The 24,370-nt window shown below is 40.7% G+C and overlaps 1 protein-coding gene across 6 annotated transcripts in view; it reads left to right on the forward strand.

Moving 5' to 3' along the window:
- The window catches only part of SLC35A5 (solute carrier family 35 member A5), a 70,497-nt gene extending 46,526 nt beyond the window's left edge, over nt 1-23,971 (forward strand). For all 6 annotated transcript variants that reach the window (XM_068269822.1, XM_068269827.1, XM_068269821.1 and 3 more), the window contains 3 exons: nt 3,584-3,651; nt 21,804-22,551; nt 23,769-23,971. In XM_068269822.1, the coding sequence (XP_068125923.1) occupies nt 3,584-3,651; nt 21,804-22,551; nt 23,769-23,837 (885 nt within the window). In that variant the 3' untranslated portion in view covers nt 23,838-23,971. The remainder of the gene's footprint in view (nt 1-3,583; nt 3,652-21,803; nt 22,552-23,768) is intronic.
- Nucleotides 23,972-24,370: the final 399 nt, after the last annotated feature.

Genomic DNA, 24,370 nt, shown 5'->3' on the forward strand with positions numbered 1-24,370 from the left:
TCCTATGAGCAACTTTAGGCTTTACAGGGGTGCTTACAATTTATCACCCCCCAAAATGCCAGGACAGTAAACACCCCACAAATGACCCCATTTTGGAAAGATGACACCCCAAAGTTTTCAGAGGGGCAGAAATGGAAACTTTTTTTTTTTGTCACAAAGTGTCATTTTCCGCTAACTTGTGACAGAAAATAAAAATTTCTATGAACTCACCATGGCTCTGTGAATACTTTGGGATGTCTTCTTTCCAAAATGGGGTCATTTGGGGGGTATTTATACTATCCTGGATTCTAGCACCTTATGAAACATGACAGGTGCTCAGAAAAGTCAGAGATGCTTCAAACTGGGCAAATTTACTTTTTGCACCATAGTTTGTAAACGCTATAACTTTTACCCAAACGAAAAAAAAACTCAAGTGTCTATTTATTGATCAAAGACATGTAGCACAATAAATTTAGACAACATGTATATAGAAATTTTACTTTATTTGAAAAACGTCAGCACAGAAAGTTAAAAAAATAATTTTTTGACAAAATTCATGCCTTTTTTTTTTTTGATGAATATAATAAAAACTAAAAATCACAGCAGCAATCAAATAGCACCAAAAGAAAGCTGTATTAGTGACAAGAAAAGGAGGTAAAATTCATTTAGGTAGTAGGTTGTATGACTGAGCAATAAACCGTTAAAGGTGCAGTGGACTGAATGGAAAAAAGTGTCTGGTCCTTAACCATTTCAGCCGCCCAGACGTGAAGCTCATGTCCGGGCGGCTGATGCGCTGCGCTCCCGCTGTTCGGCGCGCCCCCGTGTCCCCGCGGTGTACCCCGGTAGCCCTGGGATCAGTGAAAGGGAACATGGCTCCCGATCACCGATCCCTCTCCCCCGCAGAAAAACCGAAGCGATCACCCGTGAGGCTTCAGTTCTTCTGGCCGGAACAATTTCTGCATCTCCCTTGTACTTCCGCTTAGTGAGAAGTACAAGGATGGAAAACAAAACCGAAGGTGGCCATCTTGTGGCCAAATAGTAAAACTACATCTACACATTTATTGCTAAATAATCTATAAAAGACAATGCGGTGTGTGCCCCAAAGTGCAACCCCCCTATAAAAAGACCCAGGTCTCAAGCCCCAACACTACCCACAAGCAATATGTTGTTGCTGACAACACCAAGAACTTCATTAGGCAGGCCTGCCTTATAAGAGCTCTGAGGGCAGAAGGCAGGGAGGTTTACCTGTGGTGGTTTCTCTCCCATGTCAGGGGTATTGCTTGTGGGTAGTGTTGGGGCTTGAGTCCTGGGTCTTTTTATGGGGGGGTTGCACTTTGGGGCACACACCGCATTGTCTTTTATAGATTTAGCAATAAATGGATTTATACCTTTGCAATTACGGGTTTTTGAACTTTTTTCATTAGTGTCATAGTGTCCTTAGCACACAATTGTATGTGAATTTTTGATACATCTACACATTATTTACATTACAATTTACACTTACAGCAATATTAAAAATTAACTGTTTATGTCCCACACCAAAATATTCCCCAAATAAATTTTTTAATGGGGAAAAAAAAAATTACAATTAAAAAAAAGACATAAATAGTTACCTAAGGGTCTGAACTTTTTAAATATGCATTTGAAGGCGGTATACTACAAACATTTTTTAAATTATAAGCTTGTAAATGGTGATGGGCGCAAAACGGAAACCATGCACCTTTATTTCCAAATAAAATATTGGCGCCATACGTTGTGATAGGGACAAAATTTAAATGGTATAATAACCGAGACATACGGGCAAATAAAATACATAGGTTTTAGTTATGGTAGCATGGATTATTTTAAAGCTATAATGGCCAAAAACTGAGAAATAATGAATTTTTTTCCATTTTTTTCTTATTTATCCTGTTAAAATGCATTTACAGTAAATTGGCTCTTAGCAAAATGTACCACCCACAGAAAGCCTAATTAGTGGCGGAAAAAACAAGCTATAGATCAATAAATTGTGCTAAGTAGTGATAAAGTTATTAGCAAATGAATGGGAGGTGAAAATTGGTCTGATGCATAAGGCAAAAAATAACCGCGGGCTGAAACGGTTAAAGAGAACCTGAACTCAACATAAAAAGTCAAAATTACCATACACAGGTCATACATACCTTCTGTGTAGTCTACTCCTCAATCTCTTTCTCCTCTCCTGCACCCCATTTGTCCACTGTGATCAACAGAATTCTCTGTCCTCCATTTTAAAAATAGCCATTACCCCTTAACAGCTTCCTGGTCAGCACACTGTTAAACTGTAATATCACCTACTTGAGCCATAATGAAACATTGACATTACCTTGCACATTCAGTTGTAACTGACAGCTGCTGATGTATAACTGACAACAACTGGTATATTTCAGTTCTGACAAAATATTGTCAGAACTGGAAGGGATCACTGTAAGTAGAAAATGGTGTGCTTCTGAGAGGAACTGACTGCGGGGTAAGTATGTAATATTCATATGCAGCTACGTAATGTGTTTATTTTAAATTATTTTACTTGCTTCAGGTTCCCTTTAACCCTCTGGGGGATAATCCCGAGCTGAGCTCGGGGTAAGCCGCCACAGAGGATTTCTCAGGCCCTGGTGGGCCGATTTGCATAATTTTTTTTTGTTGCACGCAGCTAGCACTTTGCTAGCTGCGTGTATATACCGATCGCCGCCGCTCCGCGCTGATTCGCCGCTACCCGCCGTGCCGCGCCGCCCCCCCCCCCCCCCAAGACTCCGTGCGCAGCCTGGCCAATCAGTGCCAGGCAGCGCTGAGGGGTGGATCGGGACTCCCTCTGACGTCACGACGTCGTTGACGTCATCCCGATCGTCGTTGACGTCATCCCGATTGTCGCCATGGCGACGGGGAAGCCAAACAGGAAATCCCCGTTATGAACGGGATTTCCTGTTTGCTTTGATTGCCGGAGGCGATCGGAGGGGTTGGGGGGATGCCGCTGCACATAATAATAATTTTTAAAAAATGTGCTGCGCCGACCCCTGGCGATATTATTGTATCGCCCAGGAGGTTAAGGGGGTTTAAGACTGCAGTCCTTAAGTGGTTAATAAGGTTTCAAAATATCTCCTGTGAGAAAACTTAAGGAAAAGTTAATTGAACACGAGCTCTTGAGTCCTACAGTTTTCCAGCCTTTTCTTTTTCCCAAGGTTTTTTTAAAGTTGAAAGATATGGAACTAATATAGTGTAACATCATCGTATTGAACATAAAAAAAATGAACACTCACTTTCATTTAAAATCATGGCAGCATATTTCATTCACATACATCCATCCTACCAAGCTTCCTCCTTCTCCTCCTCCTTGACCTCAGACTTTTTTAGTCCTATAAAGAGCTGGATGACAGCACCAGTCCAATTTTTTTTCATGCTCTACTTCTTCTATTAACCATTATATGACTCTAGTAGCCAAAAACAAAAATCATAAAAATGAAATTGTAAAGTTGGTTGGTGGTAAATGGTGGATAATGTAGAGCTAATCTAATAAGCAATAGTGTGGATTAGAAATATATTCTGTGTTTTTTACTGGTATGTCAATTCTGATTAAACTTTTTACTGTTTTTAGGCCATGGCCGCATTGTTGTCTAACCTTGTAATCATTACAACAGCGTTTTTCTTCAGATTCATTTTAAAGTAAGTACCAAACAAACTTGCGTAACGGTAATTCATGATGGAGCTTTGTATAAATGCACCTTAGAGAGCCAGTCTCGTTTTTTTTTTTTTTACTTGAACAGCATTCAAAGGGTTACACACAGGATTTGAACGTTCAGTGCAGAGAAATCTGAACACATCTGAAAGTGGAGATAATGTTATCTTGTGTTTACTTAATTGTATCAAGGGAGGAATGTGGCACATTCTCTGACTGTGCTGCTCCTGGACACAGACAGAAACTCAAAGCATTTCTGCCTTCAATACATAATGAATAAAAACAGTTATGCATGAAATGCAAAGTCAGCTCTCAAAGCAAAAAACTGTACTTTTGGGAACTTGTGATTTCTAAATGAATAATAACATTTATGCACAAATGCAAATATGGTAACCATATGGCATATAAAAAGTAGGAAAACACGTTTTTATTGAATGTTATGTCAGGGTTTTATACCACTTCAAGGCATTAATTGTGCTGCATGCCTGTACCAAGATTTGCCTTTAAAGCTAGGCACACGATCTGTCAAGTTGATCCCTTTGCCGATCGGATAATGATCAGACTACACCAGACTGTGCATTGCTTTGTCAATTTTAAATGAACTCCAGTTGAAATGTAAGTGTTGTATTGTACACTGACCACGAGCTGTTTCAGGCAATTATGCTCTTCTTCAAGCCATAATGTGCATAGACGGGCATAATTGCCCTAAACAGCTCATGGTCGGTTTCTGTTGCTGTTTGCTGAAAGGGGTGCATCAACTGGATGCTATAAATCTTCGGACTCGTAAGCAACCACATGTTTATCGCTCACTATATCCAGTTAGTCTTGGCTTGGTTGATGGACTTTGGTTGCCATTTTGGTAACTATCCTTTTTGCCATTTCGCCTGCTGTATTGTCACTATTTTGAATTGCAAATGTAATAATTTGCTGGATAAAGTAAAAGCTACTTTCTCAGTTATCGGTTTGGAGTGTGCTAGTATCTACATAAGAAATACCTTTAGCCTGCCTGTGCTCTGGTGGGCCGACCATCTTTGCATCTCGACCTGATTCCAGAGGAGTGCGTCTGGGGACACCCCTTGACCATTTGTATTGTTCGATGCAGCAGCCATCAATCTCTCGCCTGCTCATATAGAAATGTTCTAACAATCGAATTTGTTAAGGGTATAAAGTATAGCAGATTTGCTCAAAGTGATCGAGTTGGCCAGCAGATTGTACATGTGTGCCTAGCCTGCACTTTCCAACAAGAGATGTTTTGCAAGACCAAAAAACTAAAACCTCAACATGGAGTCATAAAATAGTGTTACATTCATGGACCTGAACTCAGAACTTGCTCTATGCTCTAAAGGATACGCAAGAGCTTAATAACCTTGAAAGAGAATCTGTATTGTTAAAATCGCACAAAAGTAAACATACCAGTGTGTTAGGGGACATCTCCTATTACCCTCTGTCACAATTTCGCCGCTCCCCGCCGCATTAAGTGGTTAAAAACTGTTTTAAAAAGTTTGTTTATAAACAAACAAAATGGCCACCAAAACAGGAAGTAGGTTGATGTACAGTATGTCCACACATACAAAATACATCCATACACAAGCAGGCTGTATACACCCTTCCTTTTGAATCTCAAGAGATCATTTGTGTGTTTCATTCCCCCTTCTGCTCTCATGCACTGAAGTTTCAGGCTGCTCTTTTCTTCCTGCAAACCGCTTTGCCCTTGTCTGAATTTCCTCAGTATGTGAAAGCCCAGCCAGCTCAGAGGACACTTTATCCAGCTTGTAAAAGATACGAGAGCGGAGAGAAGCTGCACTAATCTAAATATTACACAGGCAGTGTGCAGAGAGGGGCCTGAAAGGAGGAGTTCATAGCAGAACCACAACACTGAAGAACTTGGCAGCCTTCCAGACACTGGCCGACAAGTCTGACAGGGGAAAGATACATTGATTTATTACAGAGACTGTGATAGCAAAAAGTGTTACAGTAAGCCAGAACACATTAGGATAGCTTTTGGAACTTGTAGGATGATAAAAAACAGGATGCAATTTTTGTTACGGAGTCTCTTTAAAGAAAAAAATGTCTTCATTGCAGCTGATACAAATCCTGCAATGAATCCGCAGTTTGTCTACTTTCTGTTTTTATCGAAGCATACATATTGTTAACATCAGGATGTTTACCAATTAGCTTCTCTGCTGTGGCAGACAACTGACACAGATGAGGAATCAAATTACAACTTGTGCTTAGTCACACGAGGGAGAATTAGACAGGCTATGTTTTCTTTCTGTCCTGTGCAAGAATTCAGGTCCATTTTAAGGGCCTGAGCCCTCTAGCGCAGTTGTATCCGCTTCTGTCCGCTTTTCAGCATTGTGATATTTATTTATACCCCTATTGTTTCAGAAACAATAGGGGGTATGCACTAAACTGCGTTCAGCAGGATAACATATGCAAAGTCTTACCACATAATGAATAGAGCAGAATTACATTACATGCAATGCACTGCAGTCAGCACATCGTGTGTAAAACTTTATGCAAGTAATTCTGCTTAACACATTTAGAACATACAATCCAATGTTTAACCCATTACTTTTGACTATACGTTTTTGTCTTTTGTGCAATATCCTAAAGTTAAATTGATTTGATATTGCTTTTGTTTTGTTTTTTTACCTGGCTGTTAGTAGCATATACACAGGGTTATGCCTCTTAGTTGAGTTGCAATAAGCCACATCACTCTGGATTGCATGATTCACTTTATTTAACTCTTGGTATGGCCCTTATTTTTTTTATTTTATTTTGAGTTTTTTCATGGAACATGTTTTCACACCTTAGCAACAGAACATATTTTCAGTCCTCTGTAAGCAAATCATTATCAAAATAAGTTGTCACAAATTAACGTAATTGTAACTAATGTAAAAAACTGCCCCTGGAGGGTACTTACATCGGGAGGGGGAATACTAATAAGGCTTCCCTTTCCTCCTGTGCAGCCCCAATCCAGCACTGGCACTCTCCTCATTTTCAGACCTCGTTAAAAACTCTTGCCAGATCTGCTCACAGAGAAGATATTTAATCACTAGTGGCCAGGTTAAAAAAGGGCGTACGTACAAAAAGGGCGCACGGACAAAAAGGGCACGGGGTGTAAACGCTAATTAATTAATTAATCATTAATAACGTTTATAAAAATAGTGTGCTATATTTCGTTTACAAATAATGTTTTACAAAATTATAAATCATTAAATAATGTTTATGAAATCGGCAATTGTGAGAACGTTAATCTTCCCTGTTTCAAAAGTTAAACTTATAATTACGTTTATTAAAAAAACAATAATATGTTTAATTGTTATAATTGTATATTATTGTGAATAACCTTCATTTATGGTTTGTTCGTATAATAAAATCTGAAAATATTCTTTATAACAATGATATAAATATTACTATGTTCGTAATAAGTGTTGTAAAACATTAGTAAGTATTACTAAAATTTTACTAAAACTATACCTAAGCCTACTCTCACACAGAACCCTCCCTGTACCTATCCCTAACCCCTAGACCCCCCTGGTGGTGCCTAAACCTAAGACCCCCCTGTTGGTGCCTAGACCTAAGACCCCCCCTGGTGGTGCCTAGACCTAAGACCCCCCCTGGTGGTGCCTAGACCTAAGACCCCCCCTGGTGGTGCCTAAACCTAAGACCCCCCCTGGTGGTGCCTAAACCTAAGACCCCCCCTGGTGGTGCCTAAACCTAAGACCCCCCCTTTATTATGTGGATAATAATGTTTTACTAATTGTGGCTGCAAAAAATATATTGCAATTTACGTTACGTACTGATCGCTTTATTTTGTGAATAATAATGTTTTACAAACAGTAAGGGATAAAACTTTAAATAATGTTTTAATTAGTTAAATTAGATAAATAGGTTTAGTATTTTTATAAACGTTATTCGGCACGGGTGCATTTTATAAACGTAAATCACCACAAGCACACTTATAAATCATTAAAAATCTCCGGGCGCCGTTTGTAAACGTTATTTATGTCCGGCGCCCTTTTTTCCTGCTCGGCGCCCATTAAACGTTATTTATTATGAGAGTGAATGGCGGTGCCCTTTTTGTCCACTAGCTGCCTGCGCCCTTTTTTCCTGCTTCCTAAAAAAGGACCCTCTCGGTCTACTAACAAGTGTTTTGTGTGAGTTGACTCCAGCCCCCTCTACTTCTTTTCTTTGTGTTTGGTTGAAACTCTTTCAGCAGAATACCTTTTTTTTTACCTTACTTCCTCCTAAAATCCAGATGTTAGCTGGAAGTGGAGCAAAACTCCCAGGGATCTTGTTTAAAACATGCCTAGAGACATTAAATGGCAGTTGACCAAAACAAGTGATTGAACTTACTCAGAACATCCCATTTTTGCGGTATACATTTGTTGATGGCGCCCTTCCTGTTTTTGCAGAGTCCCCCCCAATGCTATAGACTGTGTTAGCTAGTACTGCTTATGGAACCTATGTGGGGAAGACGGGTAAATTAGGGCTTAGTACTGCAGGGATGTTTTATAAACGTTTCCCCTAACAAAAAAAAGTGTTTGAAATACATCCACTCACAGTGTAACTGCATTGGTGCCACATTGGTGCGCTTTTGTTGATAGAGAGGATTCTGAAAGTAAATTCCCTTTTAGCTATTACAGGCCACATGATGAGCATGTACACAATTTTTTTTGTTGTTTTGTAAGTATAGGCAAGCCAGTTTTTGATGTACACTCTCTTTTGTGTAGCATTAGTGAGTCAACCTTTAGGTTTAATTTAAGGTTAAATTAGGAGTCACTTGGTGTAGGACTAAAGGAGTTTGTAGGTACACCATGCTAAAACATGTTTCTGTAGATAAGACTTAGTTTACAGTGGTGCTTTAAAGTCTAAATTCGACTCAAAATCTGATCTGTATTTTATGTAAGTCTGCCTTATTTAACTGGGTTCCCATGATCTAGTTTTCAAAGACATTGTGCCTGACCTCTTATTTGAAGAAAATGATTCAAAACTGCATTTTTTATATGCAAATCTTTTTTTCTTAAGTAACGTGCCTCCTTTGAGCAACCATAACTAAATGTTTCCCATGACTTTTAGCCAACTCTGCACACTAGCTTGGAGAAATTTCACTCCATACCTCTTCACATAACACCTTAAAGGACACATTAAATGAGAGGCATATGAAGGCTGCCATATGTATATCCAATTAAACAAAGCAAAATTGCCTGGCTGTCCTGCTGAGCCTCAACCTTTAGTACTTTTAGCCATAATCCCAAAACAAGCTTGCAGATCAGATGTTTCTGGCTGACGTTTGACTGGATTGGCCACATGCTTGTTTCAGATGGGTGATTCGGACAATCCTTATGCATGAATGATCAGGATGACAGGCAACTGGTATTTTTCAAATGGAAAAACATGACAGACTCCATATCACTGTCATTTCAGTTGACCTTTAAACTTTCAGATTTTAAAGGACTTCCTCAATATTTGCATAGAATCGAGGTTAGGAGTTACATCTCTGACATTCCAAAACATTAACTGATGAATGGGTACTATATTTTCCTGCAGAAATTACTGGTACAATTTCAGATGTCTGCCTCCATTATGTATTGTTGTCCTCATTAAGCAGCAGGAAAACCGAACCAAACAATTATATTACCATCACCATGTTTTGTGGGTAGGTTAAGGTTCTTGTGCTCAAATGCAGTAATTGGCATTAGCCATACATTACTTTTAATGCAAAATAAAATGGTTCTTAGCAAACTATTATTATTTTTAGTAACCTAGCATCATCATCTTCAGTAGCTCTACATAGTACAAAAAAATACAATAATGAGGAGAATGGATCCATGAGCAGTACAACACACTGTACAATCAGGACGGGTGCGTTTGAAAGTTTCCAAGCCAAACTGAAGCAGGTTTGAGGCCTCTGCTATTAACCACCTTAGCGGTAATCCCAAATCAAGCTCGGGACAGAAATCCGCACCTCAGAGCGGTAATCCCAGGCTCAGGACAGAAATCCGCACCTCAGAGCGGTAATCTCGAGCCTGAGTGAGTTGCATACAGTTATTTGGGTTGAAAAATTTCAACCATCGAGTTCAACCAGAAAATAAAGTACAACATCAGCCTGCTCCCTCACATATCCCTGTTGATCCAGAGGAAGGTGAAAAACCCTTACAAGGCATGGTCCAATTGCCCCAAAAGGGAAAAAATTCCTTCCCGGCTCCAGATGGCAATCAGATAAAATCCCTGGATCAAAACCACTGTACGTTACCTAGTAATTACATCCAGGGATGTCTTTCAATGCAAGGAAAGCATCTAAGCCCCCTTTAAATGCAGATATAGAATTTGTCATAACTACTTCCTGTGGCAATGCATTCCACATCTTAATTACTTTTACTGTAATCATGTCCTCTAGCCCTTTGTGAAAGCCTAAGGACAAAAAGCTCATCCGCTAAGCTTTTATATTGCCCTCTGATGTATTTATACATGTTAATTAGATCCCCTCTAATACCTCTTTTCTCCAGACTAAATATCTAATTATCTAACCTTTCTTGGTAAGTAAGACCTTCTATCCCTCTTATCAATTTTGTTGTTTGTCTCTACACCTGCTCTAAAACTGCAATATTCTTCCTGTAATGTGGTGCTGAGAAATGAATTCCATATTCCAGATGTGGTCTTACTAGAGAGTTAAACGGGGTCAATATTATGCTAGCATCTCAAGTTTTTATTTCCCTTTTAATGCATCCCAAAATTGTATTCGCTTTAGCTGCAGCAGTTTGGCATTGAATACGATTATTTAACTTATTATTGATGATTACTCCTAGGTCCTTCTCCAAGTATGATGTTCCCATCTGTATCCTGTTTATTTTGTATGGTGCTAGACCATTGCTATGACCAAAATGCATGACTTTACATTTTCAACATTGAATTTCATCTGCCATGTATGTGTCCATATAGCCATTCTATCCAGATCCTGTTGCAATATGTCTCCATCTTCCTGTGAGTTGATGATTCTGCACAATTTTGTATCCTATGCAAAAATAGCAACATTGCTTTCTACTGCATCTACTACACCATTAATAAATACATTGAAGTGTACTTGACCTAGTACTGACCTCTGTAGGACCCCGCTGCTAACAGTCACCCATTTTGAATAAGATCCATTGACCACAACTCTGTTTCCCAGAACGTCCTTGGGACAGCACCCCTCCATTCAGACTTGTCTCCCTCCCAATTCTGGACAGGAAGCTATTTAACAAATATATTTGCAGAATGGACAGCAGCATACATAAATACAAGCTACTCACAGAGATCCACAGTTGTTTTTCCTGTCCCTGACAGGAAGTGTGGAGGGGTCTCTGTGCTCCCATATCAGGTGCAGCGTGCGGTGTAGGCAATGTAAGGGCTGAGCAGGGGACTCAGTGTGCAGTGCGTACAGCGTGTTGGAGGCTTCTTTATGGAGTGCAGAAGATATATGGACGGCAGCACGCTAACTGGAAATTCCGGGCGGAAGTGCGATAACGTCATGTGCAGGCGTCCCACATGACTCCTCACATGATCGGTCCTTATTGCAGGGCTGTGATTCCTATTGTGGCTGGCTGCGAGAGATGAGAGGCTGCTACAGGCAATTGAGGAGGAGTTGGAAGCGAGGGTAAGGTTTAACACCTGTCTTTTTGTTCATGGCCTCAATGCTGTTTGGTGGACCATGGAGGAGGCCGCAGGCCTTGCTTTACTGCAATTTGCAGAAACTGGCTCTGAACCCTCTCTGGTGAGCAGTTGTGTTTGGTACTTCTGCAGATCTGTTTTGTGTACACTGAAGGGACTGATGGCTTTTTTTCTGATCTATATTTCAGCCTAAAACTATTAAAGCTGACCAGCCTGATAAGGAAAAGGACAAGCCATCTTCTCAGTCCACTCAGAGTAGACATTCATTATCCTCCAAAGAAAGACTATGTACTATCTGTAATAATCGTTTATCATCTGCATCCTCTTCAAATAAATTATGCCAATCCTGTACGGACAAAATTGTTAAGGATGAGTCTCCGGTGGTTTTCAAAGACTTAATGGTCTGGATGCACTCAGAAATGTCTTCTGCTATAAAAGAGCTATGGCATCCTCCTCTGCTGCTGCTGCCGCCTCTTACTCACAGGGGGACAGTACACCTATGGAGTTGGGTCCTTCCCCTAATGTAGAGGTCACTTTGCCTGCTGCTTACCCCCCCCCCCCCCCCCCCCCCAGGCTGTTGCTAAAAGAAAGAGGGGTGAGGAGTCAGATGGTTCAGATCTTTCTGAAGAGGAGGTTGAAATATCTTTCCTGGAAGAAATTTCTGCTGAGGATACTGTTGATAAGCCAGATAAACCACAGAAGTTTGCCTTTTCACCAGATCTCATAAAGGATTTGTTATCTGATATGCATAATTCTATGGGTATTACTATAGATCAAAAAGCCCTGTCGTCCTTGAATCAAATGTATGAGAGTTTCAGATCCCCAGACTAGTTTCATTCCAGTCCATTCCTCTTTAAAAAATATGATTAGGAAGGAATGGGATGAACCTGAAAAGAGAGCTTTTTAGCCTTGCTCTTTAGCTCGTAGATACCCGCTTAGTTCGGATAATCAAAAATTCTGGGGTACCTCTCCCAAGCTTGAGCCATCTTTTTCTAGGGTGTCAAAAAAGTCGGACTTAGTTTGAAAATGTTGGTAACTTAAAAGACCCTATTGATAAAAAGACTGCCAATCTACTCAGAAGAGCATGGGAGTCTTCTTCTCTAACATTTAAACCTTCAGTGGCCTCCACAGCGGTAGATAGATCTTTGAGGACCGGGTTATCTGAAACACAAGATCTTTGAGGACCGGGTTATCTGAAACACAGGATAAAATAGCATCCGGAGTACCTAGAGAGGAAATATTGAAAGACTTTCCAAATTGTTTAATGCTACTCTCTATCTCACTGACGCAGTAGATGATACGGTAAAGTTGACAGCTAGAACCACAGCCCTAGTAAATTCAGCTAGGCGTGGTGTATGGGTGAAGACCTGGCAAGGAGATAACTCTTCTCGGTCTAAGTTGTGTGGTTTACCGTGTGATGGTGAATTTCTCTTTGGTTCAAAATTGGAGCAGACACTAGAAAGAACTGCAGATGCAAAGAAGAATTCTCCTACAAAGAGTTTAAGAGGCGCTTAAATTGAATCCTTGTGCAGATTGTTTGATACTCCTCCCTATATTGCCTGATGAAGCGGGGTTGAACCTGCGAAACGCATTGCATTTCTTTTTGGAGTTCCTAATAAATGTGTTTGACTGTCCGAATCGCAGTCATTGTCTTGTCTGCTTGAGGGAGGTAAGGTCACCACTTCCTCCTTCAATTTTGCCATTTAAGTTGGTTTTTAAGCTCATTTAATCTAATCTTATACTTTTGGCACCTCTGTTCATTGTATACAATTTTGAGTCCACCCTTGGTGGAGGGTTGCTACCCTTTCTTCCTGTCTACAGAGAGCGACTTCTTAATCCTGAGTGGGGTCAGGACAATCTCCCCACCTGCCTTTACAGTGGTTGCCTGCTGGTGACCCTGACTTGAGAGTATCTAGCAATACAAACTTATTGCCACCTTGTCCAGTACGAATTACACTATTGGGGCTCTTTATGTTCCCTGTTTTTATTTCCTACAAAGAGGTCCTTTCAGCCCAGACACTCCTTTCGTAGCTCCACTAAGCCAGACCCGGATCCCAAAACCTCTTCCAGGAAGAGATTCTGTGAGAGTCCAGGTTAATTCTGCCCTGGAATTGCTTCAGTCATTGGGATGGCTTATTAACTGGTCAAAATCATCTATTCAGCCCAAAGAGTCTATGGAATATTTTAGGATTTGTTATGTCCACTATTGATGAGAAAGTGTATCTGCCTCAGAGAAAAGTGACTGCTATCCTTAAAACGGTTGTTTCTTTTCAGACCACAGGTTCGATCACACTAAGAAAAGCCATGTCGATCCGATGACTGTTAACCTCCTCTTTTCCAGCAGCTCAGTGGGGACAGTTGCATTCCAGGATACTTCAAAAGTGGATTCTCAGAAGCTGGAACAGAGACGTTGCATCCCTGGAAAAAATAGTAATGATTCCACACAAAGTGAAGGCATCTCTCATTTGGTGCCAAAATCCTGTATGTCTCTCAGAAGGTCGACAATGGTGGTTTCCAGTTCAACAAATTCTGACAATGGATGCCAGCTCCTGGGGGTGGGCTCATGTAGACTCTCTGCCAGCACAAGGTCTTTGGTCCAACTTGATGAGAGGGAGATTATCAAACAGCAGGGAACTGCAAGGCAGTGTGGAAAGGCCTACTACATTTCAGCAGTCGCATCAATCAGTGTCATGTTCTAGTACGCACAGACAACAGCAGTGTAGTGGCGTATATCAATCGGCAGGGAGGAACAAGGAGTCCTCTACTATGGACTTAAACGTCAAGGATTCTTCGCTGGGCCGAAAACAATCTGAGATCCATCCGAGCAATACATCTAAAAGGAGCATACAACCATCTAGCGGATTATCTCAGCAGATCTGCTCTAATGCAGGAAGAGTGGACCCTCAATTCGGAAGTGTTTCAGGTAATCTGTACAACATGGGCTCATCCTTCAGTAGATCTGTTTGCGAGGAAGGACAATGCAAAGTGTCAGAAATTCTGTTCCCTGTGCACTCAGGAAGGACCATGGGCAGTAGATGCCTTCTCTGTGAATTGGGGGTTCAAACAGATGTATGCATTCCCCCCTCTGTCTCAAATTTCGAAGGTCCTCAGCAGGATTTGTCGAGACAAAGCTCGGGTGATTCTATTAGTCCCTTTTTGGTCAAAAAGTTCATGGTTCAGTCTATTAAAGAGATTAGCAGTCAATCCTCCATTGATATTGCCACAACGTCCACTACTTCAGCAGGGTCCAGCGTGTCATCCAAATCTACAGCAGATGCATCTTTCTGCATGGAACCTGAATGTAACAGCTTAAATTCTAAGGGGTTTTCTGATGGTCTTTTGGAAACCTTGATACAAAGTTGAAAAAAAGTGACTAGAGTAATATATCAGAAAGCCTGGAGAGTGCATAACAGCTGGTGCATGGAGAGAGCGATGAATGTTCATTCATCAACTTCAGTGTTGGTGTTCTTGCAGTCTGGGTTTCAAAAGGGTCCAAGTATTACTACTCTAAAATTACAAACCGCAGCAATTAGTGTTTTCTTACAAAGAAAACTGGCTCAAGAGGAATTTTTTTGGTTCGTTTTTTTTCAGGCACTTCAGAGGTTACGTCCAGTAGTTGTACCAAAGACTCCTACTTGGGATCTAAATACAGTGTTACAGGCCATGTGTGGCCCTCCATTTGATCCACTTGAACAGATTTCGGAGAAATTATTATCCTTAAAGACAGCATTTCTTCTTGCAATTACGTCTGCCAGGAGGGTGGAGGAATTGCAGGCTTTGTTTATTAACCACTTAAACCCCCGCGGTACGAATTTCTCCGTCCCTTTTTTTTCCCCCCCCTAAAAAACCAGGGACGGAGAAATCCGTACCTTCCGCGCTACCGCCGCTGTCCGCTTTCCCGCCGCTCGTGCACGCCGCCGCCTGCTTGCACGGAGATCAATGAACGGGAAAATCCATTCCCGTTCGTTGATCTAAGCCCCCGCAATGATCGCGCTGCTTCTATTAGAAACAGCGCGATCATAGTGATTCTCCCAGCCGCCTACTGCTTTCCTGTAAGCGTCCGGAAGGACGCTTACAGGTCGCATGTAAACAAACACACTGTGGCCATCTTGTGGCCAAATAGTGAACTACACCCTAAAAGCATTTTACATAAACAAACATTACATTTACACAATAAATTAACTCATTACCTCCCACACTCCCCAATTTTTTTATTTTTTTTTTGTAATTAAAAAAAAAAAAAATACAATAAAAAAAAACATAAATAGTTACCTTAGGGACTGAACTTTTTTAAATATTTATGTCAAGAGGGTATAACACTGTTACTTTATAAACTGCGGGCTTGTAATTAGGGATGGATGCAAAACGGAAAAAAATGCACCTTTATTTCCAAATAAAATATTGTCGGCAAACATTGTGATAGGGACATAATTTAAATGGTTTTATAACCGGGACAAATGGTTAAATACATTTCATGGGTTTTAATTACAGTAGCATGCTTTATTTAAAAACTATAATGGCCGAAAACTGAAAAGTAATAATTTTTTCCCATATTTTTTCCTATTTTCCCATTAAAACACATTTAGAATAAAATTCTTGGCATAATGTCCCACCTAAAGAAAGCCTAATTGGTGGCGAAAAAAACAAGATATAGTTCATTTTATTGGGATAAGTAATAATAAAGTTATAGACGAATTAATGGAAGGAGCGCTGAAAGGTGAAAATTGCTCTGGTGTTCAAGGGGTAAAACCCCTCAGTGGTGAAGTGGTTAAGCCACCTTACTGTGTTATTTCTGAGGATAAGGTTACTTTACATCCAGATATAGCCTTTCTTCCAAAGGTAGTATCAAAATTTCATAGGACTCAAGAAATCTTTCTTCCATCCTTTTGGGAAAAACAATCAAATGAAAAAGAATAGCGATTTCTTTGCTTGGATGTTAGAAGATGTCTGCTTCAATACTTAGAATGATCTAATTCCTGGAGGAAAACAGTAGATTTATTTATACTTTTCGCTGGAAAGATTAAAGAGTTCCGTGTGTCTAAGCCAACTATTTCTAGATGGATAAGACAGGCAATTTCTGTAGCATATCAATCACAGGGAAAAGTTCTGTCAACATCTGTCAAGGCTCACTCAACAAGAAGTGTTTCAACCTCATGGGCAGAGAGGGCTGGAGCTTCCATCGAGCAGACTTGCAGAGTGGCTACCTGGTCCAGCCAAAACACATTTGTAAAACATTATAGACTTAATATTTTATGCAGTGGTGATCTAGCCTTTGGTAGAAAAGTTCTACAGGCAGTGGTTCCACCCTAATTATAGATCTTGATTATCGTCTCAATGGAGGGGTGCTGTCCCAAGGGCTTTCTGGGATAGACCACACTTGCCTATGGTAGAGTCTTTTCCAGTAGTCCAAGGGACAGTACCCCTACTTCCCACCCTATGTGGGAAACTATTAAGAAAAGAAATTATGCAAGCATCATACGGTGAGTCCGAGTCATCTTTTTTTTTTATTGCTGAGGATCTCTGTGAGTAGCTTGTATTTATGTATGCTGCTGTCCATTATGCAAATGTATTTAATAACTTCCTGTCCAGAATTGGGAGGGAGACAAGTCCCAATGGAGGGGTGCTGTCCCTTGTACTACTGGAAAAGACTTTACCGAAGGTAAGTGTGGTCTTTTCTGTCCATTAGCCAGTTCTCTATCCATGCACACAGACTCTTCCCCAGTCCTTGCATGCTCAACTTTTGCACCAGACTTTTGTGTGGAACAGTGTCGAAGGCCTTTGCAAAGTCCAAGTATATTGCATATACAGCATTCCCAATATCCATATTAGCGTTCACTACTTCACAAAAGCTGAGCATGTTAGTCAAACAGGACCTGTCTTTAGAAGACCCATGCTGATGCTGAGAAATAAGATTTTCTACTATGAAGTCTTGTATAGTATGTTAGTACCACCTCAAGTTGTTTGTACACCGCTGACGTTAAGCTTACAGGTCTATAATTTCCTGGATTTTATTTTTTTGCCCTTCTTAAATAATGGAAAAACGTGGGCTGTACGCCAATCTACTAGAAGTCTGCCAGTTGAAAGAGAGTCACAAAAGATAAGATAAAGGGGATTATCGATAACTGAACTTAATTCCCTTAGGACCCGAGGATGCATGCCATCCGGGCCAGGTGCCTGGTATATTTTTAATTTATTTAGTCACTTCTTCCTGCGTTAAAGAGAAACTCCAGTGAAAATATGTAATATAAAAAAAGTGCTTCATTTTTACAATAATTATAAATAAACGATCTAGTCAGTGTTTGCCCATTGTAAAATCTTTTAAATCCCTGATTTACATTCTGACCTTTATCCCATGGTGACATTTTTACTGCTGGCAGGTGATGTAGCTGCTGCTTGCTGTTTTGGCAGTTGGAAACAGTGCAACACGGTTCACAGACAGGAAACTGCCAGGAGTACCATGGTCCTCAGAGTTTCTTGTGGGAGGCGTTTCACCACAATATCAGCCATACAGAGCCCCCCGATGATCCGTTGAAAAGGAATAGATTTCTTATGCAAAAGGGGTATTAGCTACTGGTTGGGATGAAGTTCAATTCTTGGACACGGTTTCTCTTTAAGTATTTCATATTACAATTGGAATATTGAGACTCTTCTGCATCTGTAATTTGCAACAGCTATGTTTCCCTTGTAAAGACAGAAGCAAAGAAAGCATTTAATAACTCCGTCTTACCTTAGTCATCCACCATTGAGTTCTCACCCTTATCCTTTAGGAGTCTAATACAACCTTTCTTTTTTTTAGAGTTGATGTACTTGTAAAAGTTCTTTGAGTTAGATTTGATATCCCTAACTATTTGATTTTCAGCTTCAATCTTTGTCATCCTACCGTATTTCGCGCCGTATAAGACGCTCCGGAATAGAAGACGCACCTAGGTTTAGGGGGCAAAAAACAAGGAAAAAAAATATACTAAACCTGGTGGTTCCATGTTCCAGGAGCGTCTTGTTGATGTTCTCCCCAATTGGTGTCATCCTGTGTCACCTTCTGTCCCAAGTGTGTGTACTACTGTCCCCAGTATGTCAGTGTGTGTCCTGCTGCCTCCAGTATGTCCCTAATGTGTGTCCTGCTGTCCCCAGTATGTCCCTAGTGTGTGTCTGGTACATACCCTGCTGTCCCCAGTATGTCCCTAGTGTATGTCCTGCTGTCCCCAGGTGTTCCCTGTATGTCCCTAGTACGTGTTCTGCTGTCTTCATTATGTCCCTAGTGTGTGTCTTTCTGTCCCTAGGTCTCCCCATTCTGCCTACATTGTACCTCCCCGTGTTTATGTCCTCAAACACCTGCGTCGCCGCTTGTGACTATGTTCCTCCTGGGTGGTCCACAACTGCCCGCTTGTGCCCTGACTTGTGTTGCCACTTCCCCCGGTGTAAATAGCTGGACCGCGCTCATCTTACCTAAGTCAGTGCCTTCTGCGAGGATTGGAGACCTGTCTTCACACACGCGGCTCCCCCTAGTGAAGGCTTCTGCTGATGACGCAGCAGAAGCAATTACTAGAGCTGAAGTGCGGAAGTGAAGACAGGTCTCCGATCCCCGCAGAAGGCACTGACTTAGGTAAGATGAGCGCGGTCCAGCTATTTACACCAGGGGAAAGCGGCGACACAAGTGAGGGCACAAGTGAGCAGTTGCGGACCACACAGGGGGGACATGTACACAAGCGGCGGGTGTTTGCGTACATATACGCGGCAGTTGTGGACCACATAGGGAACATGGTCACAAGCGGCGGCGGGTGTTTGCGGGCATAAACACTGCTTGTGGGCAGGGAGCGGCACACACGGGGCAGAGCATCACATAAGGGGCAGTGCAGGGAATCCCCGACGTGGCGTTAGGTCGCGGTTTCTATTGGCGGGCGTTCGGAAGTCGGGGATTCCCTGCCTTTGCCGTATAAGACGCAGGGACTTTTTCTCCCCATTTTTTGGGGAGAAAAGGTGCGTTTTATATGGGGAAAAATACGGTAATTTCTTTTTTTACAACTTTTATTGCACTCCTTATAATTGCTTAATGCAGCACTCGGTCCCCTCCTGTTTTAGGACCTTATAGGTATTCTTTTTCCACTTAATTTTATCTCTAACCTTTTTATCCATCCATAGAGGCCTTTTTTTTTTATTCCTAGACGTTTTGTTTCCACATGGGATATATTTACTACCATATTGATTGATAATAATTTTAAGTTTGCCATTTCCCTTCAGTGTCCTTCCCTTGTAGTACATTATCCCAGTCCACCTAACTTAGTGACTGCCTGAGTTGATTGAACTTCGCTTTTCTAAAATTCATATTTTTAGTTGTCCCGATGCTCTGCGACTTATCAGTCACCAGATCAAACGTTATCATGTTGTGATCACTATTTCCCAAGTGTTCTTGAACCTGCACATTTGATACATTATCTGGTCTATTTGGAATGATCAAATCCAGTAACTCATTTCTCCTAGTTGGTTCAGTTACCATTTGAGTCAGGTAACTGTCCTGTAGTGTTGCCAGAAATCAGCTTCTTTTACAAGAATGGGTAGCCTCAATACTCCAGTCAATGTCTGGAAAGTTGAAGTCACCCATAACTATGACCTCACTTGAATATTTACCCAAATGAACTCCACATCTTCACAATCTTCATCCATCTCATCGTTCATGGCAGCTGTAAAAGAGTTCTTAAAGGGACTCCGAGCTCAAAATAAAAATGAAATCGGTACTCACCTGGGGCTTTCTGCAGCCCAGTGTAGGATCGGGAGGTCCCACGGCGTCCATCTGGCTCTTCACCCAGGGCCTCGCCAGAAATAGCTCCCCGTGACACTGGGCCCGAGTGTCGGGCTCCTGTTCCTGAAAGGTGACGTCGGTCGTCACCACGCCGGCCACCCCGCGCATGCGCAGTACTGTCACGCCGGCCGCTGTGATGACGCGAGGCAGCCGGCGTGGTGAAGAGGAGCCCGACACTCAGGCCCAGTGTCGCCGGGAGCCGCCGGGGAGCCATTTCTGGCCAGGCCCTGGGTGAAGATCCCTTTAAAGCAGATCTGAGATGAAAAACGAACTATAACAAGTAACTTGTCTATATATCTTATCTAAAGTTTAGATAGTTTACACAGCATATTAAGCTGCCAACAGCTTCAACAGTTTGATTATTTATTCCTGTGATACAATGAGGGCAGCCATGTTCTGTTTGTCACATTGTCACAGGTGGAGGGTTGGAGATGCTATCAGCTTGCCTGTGTAAATTCAGTCCCCGCTCCTCCTCCCCTCTGCCTCTGAAATCTCTGGCTAGTAACCTCTTCCTCCTCCTGCCCAGACTGAACTCCCATAAGCCCTTGCTATAGTGCCAAGGCACTGGGAAAAAGCTGTGGGTGAGGCTTGTTTAGTTTAAAGGGAATTCAAGTATTTAAACAAAACAAAAGTATTTGGCTTGAGGAATGCCATATAAACTATATGAAAGGAACACAATTCTGCAATGAGTAAAAGTTTTTATCTCGGATCCACGTTAACAAAGAGACAAACCCCTCCACCTTTTTCTTCCTGCTCTGTCCTTCCTAAACACATTCCTTATATGTAGGAGCTGCTCTAGATCTCTCTGTGGTATGTTTTTTTTTCTTGTTTTTAGGGTCTAAAAAGCTTGTGAAAAAATTGCACAGCTTTTAGACCCTAAATCTGGAAATAATCATAATGCCAGGGAGGTGAACAGTGTAAGAAGGGCCGCAATTTAAATATTCCACTTCAAAAGCAACAGGTGAATTTTGGTTGGCTGTTGTAGGCTCCACCCACTTTCCTGAATATTAATCCCAGTGACCCAATGAGCAAGTGTACCAAGTTTGAGAACCCATCCATTAATAGTGTATGAATGGCTACAGTTTACATTTTGCCATGTGAAATGAATTACTGTAATCTGATTGGCTGTTTTATGCTACGCCCACTTTCTCTGAGGTTTTTAACTTCGGTCACCAAGTGAGCAATTGTGCCAAGTTTAGGGACTCTGGCTTTATTACTGTGAGAATTGCAGTCTACATGTTTTTCCTTTGAGGTGACTGGGTGAAATCTGATTGGCTGTTTGTGGTTCCGCCTAGGTGTGCAGGGGGGTGCGAGACCCCCGCAACATATCATTCCAGGTAATAAGGGATCGGTATACCAAGTTTCATTGAAATCGGTCAAAGCGCTTTCGAGTGACACACACACACACTCACACTCACACTCACACACACTCTCACACACACTCTCACACACACTCTCACACACACACACACTCTCTCACACACACACACACACACACACTCTCACACACACACACTCACACACTTCTAATGAGGATTTGTTTTATTTTCTGGTCCACGTTTTTAAATAACTGGCGTATTTGTTACCATCTCTACCACGTAGCAGAGCTGCTGGCTTTTCTTAAACCTGGTAAGAAACGTGCTATTTATATTGCAGACTTCGATTAATATATCATCCTTATTTTTTTAGACGGCAGCTTTCATATGTGCAGTGGTCATCTCTACTTATCCTTCTTTTGTCTATCATGGGCTTGACATCGCAAAATGAAGAAAACAAAGATGTATCTGTTCATGGAGTTTACCACATATTCCATTCAGTGCCATCTAACAGTTGCATTTCCATGGTAAAATCCAATGCAGGAAGCCAAGAAAGCAGGACTTCACTGTTACAGTCTACTCTGAAGAATATGCCACTTGGATTTGGCCATCTTCTGATCTTACTGCAATGTGTTATATCAGCACTAGCAAACATCTACAATGAAAAAATTCTAAAAGAAGGAGAACAGATTTCTGAAAGCATTTTTATTCAAAACAGCAAACTTTACGTGTTTGGCGTTTTGTTCAATGGCCTCACGTTGACTTTTCACAGCGAGCACTTTAGCAAAATAAAATCCTGTGGATTTTTCTATGGCCATAATGGATTTTCAATTGCTCTCATTTTTGTAACTGCATTTGTAGGATTGTCAGTGGCTTTTATACTAAAATTCAGAGACAATATGTTTCACGTCCTAACAGCACAAGTGACAACAGTTATAATTACAGTTGTGTCATTTTTTGTATTTAGTTTCAAGCCCTCTCAGGAATTCTTTCTTGAAGCTCCTGTGGTTCTACTCTCTATATATATTTACAATGCAAGTAGAATTACAGAACCCAAAGGCCCCACACAGCATCAGAAGTTAAAAATAGTAAATGGAGATGTTTGGGAAAGATCTTGTGGCGTAAGTATTTATTGTATTTTTTCCTTTCTTCTTTTTCACTGTTCTTTATGTATAAATGTTTTAGCAAAATGTATACTTGGAGAGAATATAACACAAATCAGAGCAGTACAATTCATGCAAGTCATGAAAATGCATTCAATAAAATCTGGATGTCAGAAAAATCTGTAATTCTAGAGGTATGAAATGCTACATTGGCAAACTTGTTCTACCCCTTTCTCATCTCATTTTTCCCTATTTGTCCTTTAATGCAATAAAAACTGTCCATGAACTTAACTCACTTTACTTTCACTATCGTAGAATTGTTGCTTTGGTATACATTTTTCTTTGAAGACTACTTTTCTACATTTATGGGTTCCAACCCTTTTTTTGGGGGGGGAGTGGGGGGATTGGGGGTTATTTGGGTTTAATTAGATATAGGCCATATTGCCTGAATACCCACACAGGGGCTTTAACGATAGCAATAAATCAACATATTACAACAAGCAAAATAATGGAAAAGGACAAAAGGAAGAAAATATAAACGTAACAAAAACTACATAGTCAGAGTATGCTCAGGTTTCAGTACAACAGAATGGTTTGTTATTTCGTATAAACCAGGTAACACTAAAATTTGTGCAGAATATAGAATAGACCCAAGCTCTCCACTCATGCTCTCCATGCGTTAAAACAGTTTGGGGGGGGGGGGGGGGGGTGCTGAACTTTCCTCCCCACAGAAGACACAACAGATTAGTCAATTAAGGACAATCCTTTATTTCTTGCTCCGAAGTGCTACAACGCGTTTTGCACTTGAATATTTACGTTTGTATGTGCATTGCATGTACAATGCTGCAGAGGTTTTTCTTCGACACCACATACTATAGTTTTATTAATGCCAAACTAACCTGCATATTGGCAGATTTTTTTATATATTCAAATAACGTTTATACTGTTATGCAAATACTGTACTTTGTTTTAGCTTGATTGTTTAGCTCGATTTTCAGCTCAACTCTTTTCCTTGTTATAGTTGCTTCTTTTGTATTTTTCGGAGGAAGTGGGCTGTTGACCTGCAAAACACATCGCAGCCCATTTTTGGAGTAAGAAATAAACGATTGTTCGTAATGTATTCTAATTGTCTAGTCTTCTGTGTGGAGGTAAGGCCACCACTAGTTAACGGCACATACCATGTTTTGCAAGAAAGTTTCTAAAAATCATTGTGTTCCGTTTTGTTTTTTCTGTAGGATGGACAAGAACTTGAAAACCTTACCAGAACGAGTGACGACTCTGAAACTGATGAAGAACTTTTCTAATTAATTATTACAGGGAATAGATCCATTTACATGTAGCCTGAAAAATATAATTTATGGACAGATTTATTTAAAAAAAATGTACATAAAAATATGTATTAGCAGTGATTTGTACAAAATAAAAAATGGGATATTTACTTAGCACTATTATACCATAAGGTTCCCTGCAATAGGTTATAATTGGGGCCAGATATTTAGTTTCCACATGCACTTTACATATATACCTCAAAACTACTCCAAAATAAGTTAAACTGACAAAATCATGTATCCATAATTCCATATTCAAATTATAAAACTTTTATCCAGAACTTAACATATCTTTTGAGATCTGAAATAATGACATTAACAGCAAGGAGTTTTGAATCAGGATGATACATTTTATTGGCTAACTTAGAGATAAATAAACAGTAAGCTTTCAGCTTATAACAAGCCTTCGTTGGATTTGGATCCTGACAAAACTAAAAAACACAGCTTATATATACTGACATATAGAGGAGAAACATTCTTTAGCGAACATCAATAAATGTAATTAGATG

The sequence above is a fragment of the Hyperolius riggenbachi genome, chromosome 2 (assembly GCF_040937935.1).
Source record: "Hyperolius riggenbachi isolate aHypRig1 chromosome 2, aHypRig1.pri, whole genome shotgun sequence".
NCBI lineage: Eukaryota > Metazoa > Chordata > Amphibia > Anura > Hyperoliidae > Hyperolius > Hyperolius riggenbachi.